Source organism: Sarcophilus harrisii, chromosome 1 (genome assembly GCF_902635505.1).
Source record: "Sarcophilus harrisii chromosome 1, mSarHar1.11, whole genome shotgun sequence".
Lineage (NCBI taxonomy): Eukaryota > Metazoa > Chordata > Mammalia > Dasyuromorphia > Dasyuridae > Sarcophilus > Sarcophilus harrisii.
Window position 1 is genome coordinate 660,066,643 of NC_045426.1, and position 6,820 is coordinate 660,073,462.

The window sequence follows — 6,820 nt, forward strand, 5'->3', positions numbered from 1 at the left end:
AAAAGAGACCACAAATTAAAGAAAAAGCAGAGAGAAGGATAGCAAATGCAGAGAAAACTGATCTCTAATGATTTTGAAAATACTTAAAAAATGTTCTAGAACTGGAATATCAAAGGTGGATAGGAACTTATATAATGGAATACAAACCATGAAAAGGACCTAGATACCAGTTCCTTAAAGCATCTCAAATATCATGTGCAAAAATGAATTGATCTGGTTCTCACAGGCTTTAAGATCTGGGGCTCAAATCTACTTTTCATGTATAATACATATCTTTTTCCATGACACAATTTTGTCTTTATTTCCCTAAATGAAGCTTTAGAGAAGAGTAAAATTTCTGTACAAGAACAGGGAAATTGTCCTTTTATAATTTTCAATTGGGATTTTCCCTGTCTGTTTCCCTTTCCCAGCATATCTCATCACAACTTAATGATCCAAAAATTATCTCATGTGTATTACCTTGAGGAAGCAATGAAAGAATGTCACCGTTGCAACTCAAAGGATCTTATTATAGTTGACACAGTATAATAAAGATAATGCAGGACTTTAACCTGCTAAGACTGAATTCAAATCCTCAGAGACTTATTGGCAATGGATCCATGACTAATGCACCTTTACAGATGCAACTGATAGTGAATGGAGCACTGGGCTTGGAATCAGGACAATATGAATTCAAATCTTCCCTTACATTCTTACCCCACATAATTTCCCCATGACTGTGTCATCCAGTGATATGAACAAATGGGCATTTTAGGAATAATAATTTGGCAGATTTTTTTTAAAATAGATTGGAGAGAGTAAAGACTAGAGGCAGAGAAACTAGAAAAGAAAAGAAATAAGAGTCTGAACCAGAATAGAAGCTCTGTGTGTGAATGGAGAAAGGACAAAATTGTGAGGTGTTTATAGCAGGGATTTTTAACCTAGGCATCCATGGACAGGTTTAAAAGGAACTCTAAACTTGAATAGAAAAATGCATATTTATTTTCACTAACTTTTAACTGAAATTTAGCATTATGTTCAATTATTTGATTTATTTAAAAAAACCTTATTATGAAAAGGATCCAAAGACTTCATTTTACTGCTTTAAAAAAACCTAAGATACAAGAAATGTTAAGAAACCTTATTTTAGAGAAGAAAATTACAAAATCTCTTAATGTCATTTCCTCATAAGTAAGATGGGGATTACAATACCTAAAGTAACACAGGAATACTAACCATAGAGTTGTTTTGAAACCAAGTAAAACAAGATATCTCATATCTATTAACAGAATCTGAGGATGCAAAGTCTCTTGCTCACATTTCAGAGTTATATTGGAGTGAGCAATGATTCTATCATTAAAGCTTCTCAAATGTGTGAGAAACATTAAAGGCCATAAACTAGCCCCTTTCTAAAGCAAGAAGCTCCTCCAATATCCATACAAGTAATCATCCATTCTAAGATATCCAGGTCCTTCCCAATTGATATGGGGTTCACTATTAGAAGCTCAGAGGGGGTGAATTCCAAAGAAATCACGTAGTCTAATCTATCCTTTATAAGGAATCCTTTTTACAACATACCTGACAATATGTCCTGGTTTATTGTCAATTCATCATCTTTATCAATGGTTTGGATGAACTCAGAGGTGATACACTTACCAATTTGAGGGATAATAAACACTTCAGAGAATTACTGATGACAGAATCAGGATACAAAAATCTCTTAAAAGATTAAACCTAAAAAGATAAACTTTATGGAGCCACTGAAATTTTGACATCTTTAGCATTTGGGAGATCATCACATCCAAAACTAAATAATGACATTGTACAGTCATCTAGTCAACAACTATCCTAGTGTCCACTATGAGAGCAAGAGAGACTTTTTGAATCCTTTAATAATACCTAGGTACCCTGAGTTTGCAGCTGTAGCATGATATGTCTGCCTATTAATATAATCAAAAAATTAGAAGAGCTTAGTTTGATCTGAATTGTTCATGAAGTCAGGCTAACTCTTAAATGAGTACTACCCCTCCTCCAAAATTCAGAAGTATTAAGTTAATGTTATATACATGCACACACATACACACACACATAACATACATACACACTCGTGTGCACATACACACACACACACACACACAGATATATATATACACAGATTTTTTCCCAAAAGTTGTTTTCAAGGCACATTTTATAAAGTTTACCATGGACACACAAAATGCTCTTTAAGGCACTGATGGGTTCTCAAAGACTCAGTGAGCAGAGTGAATACTCTGATAGTTCCAAGATGGGAAAGCTTCAGTTGTAGGAATGAAATTCTTAAGGTTTAAATAATTCTGATGAGTTCAGAACATCTCTCCCAGAATGTTCATAAGCCATCTATTCAATCATGCCTAAGAATTTGATGAGGAATTAAAGTCAAGGTCAAAATCCATTAGTGTTCAAAATCTATCTTCTTCCTTAATTTTATGAGCAGAACATTTTTTTAATCCAGTTCTGTGGTTCTCTCCCATTTTCCACAATTTCACGAATATCAGTTCTAGTGGTTCTATAATCACATGCTCAAGGGATTTTCAAATCTTGGAATGTAGTTCATCCAAATCTGATCACTAGGAAATTAATTAAGGGGATCCAGATGCTCTCACTTCTCTTGACTTTTAGCTTCATTTTAACAATGTTTCTTCTAGTCTACAGAACCAATTCCTTAACTAAAGATCATGCAATTTGCCAGAAAGAGAAAAAATCATGTATTTCATTAGTTCTTCCTTCTCTCTATCCTTCATTTTCCATCATTCTATCCACTCTGAATAGCCATCCAATTCCTTCTTTGAATTTCTTCTCCAAAAAAAGACTTCAAAAAATCTTTTTTATTCTTGAATGATACCATTATTCTCAACTTATTCTAAGCATCAGGATTTCTAATAAAAATCTTATGGAACTGATACATACTTTTGTACTCAATAACTATACCCTATCTTTTTTCCATCTTCTAAGCAGATCTTTTAAAAATCTGAAGTATTTAATGAATTCCCAATGAACCATTTTTGGTCTCCTCAGACATATACCTCATTTCCACCTCATCGGAACTGTTTAAACTTTAAGAATTTCTTTCTTACAATTGAAGCTTTTTCACCTTGAAACTATTAGAGTGTTCACTCTGCACACTAAGTCTTTGAGAACCCAACAGGGCCTTAAAGATTTTGTATGTCCATGGTGAACTTTATAAAATGGGACTTGAAAACAATTTTCTGGAAAAAAAAAAAAAAATATATATATATATATATATATACACACATATATGTATATAGGTGGGTGGATGAATAGATTGTACACATAGAAAGATAGAGAGATAGATAGATAGCATTATTAACACTACAATCACTTCTGAATTCATCCCTTCAGATTGAATATTTATTTTTGATAAAGAAAAATAATTAATTAATATCATACACAAAGCAAAGCTGCTGGAATGTATACTATTCTCACCAAGATTATTTCTGTAAAGTATAAATATGACAATGACATCCCCCTGATCAATTAATTCCAAAGGCCTCCTATTATAGGCAGCAACATGTATATGCTATTCGGTATTCAAATCTCTTCATAATTTTACCTTTTCTTATCCTTTTCCTTACATGATTCCAAATTGAAAATAACCATGTTTGAAACACATCCCACTAACAATGCTTCCTCATCCCTGTTTTCACATCTCTCCACTACTGACCATGCCTGTTTTTGCTGGTCTCTGCCAACTTTCAGAGTGTCAGAGTTCATTTCATTTGCATTTCTATCTCTTTTATTTATTTATAGCATATTTACATGAGATCATTGATGGCTTATAATACTCCTGAAAACTTTTTGTTCATAACTTCTGATGTATCATTTGGAGACAGCCAATATATTGCTATTAATTTTTTGTTTACTTTAGCTCTCAGACTATGAATAGTGACATTTCATAGCATTTCTATTCTAATTCTGTTTTTATTGATTTTATTCAGCACAAACTTTTAAATCAACTGTGAAAGGGATAATGTAAATTATTTCATTTTTTCTATATTTGCTTCAAACAGACACATGGAAGGAGGAAATCAGTCTGCAATCTCAGAGTTCATCCTCCTGGGCCTTTCAGATCAGCCAGAACAACAAAAGCTCCTGTTCTGCCTGTTCTTCCTTATGTACCTAATCACAGGACTAGGGAACTTGCTCATCATTCTGGCTATTAGCTTTGACCCCCACCTTCACACCCCCATGTACTTCTTCCTCAGTAACTTGTCCCTGGTTGACATCTGCTTCACCTCCACCACCATTCCCAACATGTTGAGCAATCACATATCCAAAAACAGAACAATCCCTTATTCTGGGTGCCTGACACAAATATTCTTCTTCATTTGGTTTGGAGGATTGATACTGTCCTCCTTGCCACTATGGCTTATGACCGTTATGTGGCTATTTGTTCCCCACTACACTATAGCACTGTCATGACTCCAAAGGTCTGTATCTTTCTAGTACTAGTATCTTGGTTCTGGGCTTATACTAATTCCCTGACACACACTATTTTGCTGACTCAGTTGTCATTCTGTGACCACAATGAAATCCCTCATTTCTTCTGTGACCTCAGTTTCCTGATAAAGTTGGCCTGTTCAGATACCTTCATCAATGACTTGCTTCTCTATACATTGGGCGGACTTACAATAATTCTCCCCTTCATTGGAATCCTCATCTCCTATGCACACATTTTCATGGGTGTAATGAAGATTTCATCTATGAGTGGGAAGAAGAAAGTTTTCTCCACCTGTGGATCCCACCTCACTGTGGTCTGTCTCTTCTATGGGACAATTACTGGGGTGTATTACATTCCCACATCCACCAACATAACCCAAAAAGATACAGCAGCAGCTGTGATGTACACAGTAGTCACCCCCATGCTGAACCCATTCATCTATAGCCTAAGGAACAAAGACATGAAAAAAGCCTTGAGACTGCTCATCACTAAAAAACCAGGATTCACTCTAAGACTTTGAGAAATTTTCTTGAACTTTGGTCCTTATATCTTAGATAACAACCCCAGTGCTATGGGAGAAGATTTTCAGTGAGTCTTCTCTAGGGTCATATGAAGTCAATCAATTCCCATCTTGATCTTATGACATGAAGGAGAGAGAACTAGAACTATTCTCAGGATTCCTGGTTCAAGTGCTTTTTTACGAGAGAATTATGGGAACTGAACAAAAAATACTGACTATAACTCAATTCTGGATCAAGTTCAGTTTTCTCTCTATTTAATTATACATATAGCCTGATTTCTGTCTTATAAGGAAATTGTATTCAATTATAGGAATTGTAGGGAAATGTTTCTACATTATTTAAACCTAACCCTGTAAGATTAAGAAGCTCAACCACCTGTCCCTATTGCTCAGAGACACTTCTCTAAGGATGTGAGTTGTGCTGATCAGAAACCTAGTCAGATCCAAAAATTGATAATTTTCTCACCATCATACATCTCAAACCATATATATGTCTTATGTGAAAACTAGCCCCATGCTGTATCAATCAGTTATTGTTTCTATTTGTTTGACTGAATAGAGACACTTTGAGGGTATTAAGACACCTCTTTCTCTGATTTCTGGGAATATCATCTGTTTACTTTTCCCCTCTCAATTCAGAAAGGCCCTCATCTTTCCTTAAATGAAAAATCAGATTATCTAATTATATGTCTTATTTTTTTATCCTGTTTATTGCTATATATGCATAAAATTCCATCTCCCTTTATATTTAGGTCCAGTGATAAGGGGAGGAAAATCTAGTCTCAATCTGTTATGCAATTAATATACACTACTTAATAAATCAATTAATTAGAAGCTCAAATTTTATTTCTTAACACATTTCAGATTTCCTACTTCTACCCCATTACAGCATTTGACTGATTCCCTGAACAATAATCTTTTATAAAAACTTCAAAGAAAATGCTGGCTAATCTTTAATTGAGGGAATTCTTTACTGATGAAATATTTATGGCAAATTAAAAGATTTTTTTCTTTCAGTAGGTGATAAGAAGGCAAACAATTATGTCTTTATATTGGTGGTTTTGTTTCTTAGAAAATGTAGGAAAATCTTTCTCTTTTATCATGTTTAGTGTTGTTTGTAGATTTTGCAACCTTGAAATATTTCTGAAAGGAAAATGCAGACATCCAGAAAGAATGAAAAGAATTAAGTATGCGGGGGAATATTAATAAAGTTTCATACTTGAGACACTAATGACAAACTCTCTGTCCCAGTAAGCAATACTAACTCCCACTTTAAATTTTCAGTGGAGATTAGGATAAAAAGAAAAAACCTGAACTACTAAAAATATCTTAGTAGATTTTGATGGTTTAAAGATTAAGGAGATTGGAGAAAAATTGTTAAAGAGTTTAAAGATTAACAAATTTAAGATTGCATGTGAGAACACCTGAGAGTTTGTTTTGTCAATGTAGATGAAGCACAGATTTTGGTATAAGAAGGCAGAGGAAGAAGTGGAATGCTAATAGAGTGTGATCAGAAAAAGGAATCAGAGGAGAATAATTTCAGTACTCATGTGGGAAGTAAAGCATAAAAAGGAGTCAAAAGACTAGTGGATATATCTGCTTGGGGGGAAGAGGGAAGCATTTGGCCATGTTCTGAGAGTAAGAAACACAACTGGAAGGAGAATGAAGCCTAGATAGTCTTGATCTCTATAGATTTTAGAAGGCACTTACTAATGGGATGATGATGGTAGGACCAGAGTGATCTCCTAGGGGAAAAAAGCCAAATATTCTGAAGGAAACTGAATGGAGAGAGAGCAGTTGATTCATTAGGACAAAGTTCTGAA

At 34.3% G+C, this 6,820-nt stretch overlaps 1 protein-coding gene across 1 annotated transcript; it reads left to right on the forward strand.

Moving 5' to 3' along the window:
- The first annotated feature begins 4,050 nt into the window (after positions 1–4,050).
- Positions 4,051–4,997, forward strand: LOC100934150 (olfactory receptor 1361-like). Its single transcript, XM_012542374.1, is given in 2 exon segments — positions 4,051–4,375; positions 4,378–4,997. Coding segments are annotated over 2 exon segments (945 nt in total).
- The last annotated feature ends 1,823 nt before the right edge of the window (positions 4,998–6,820 follow it).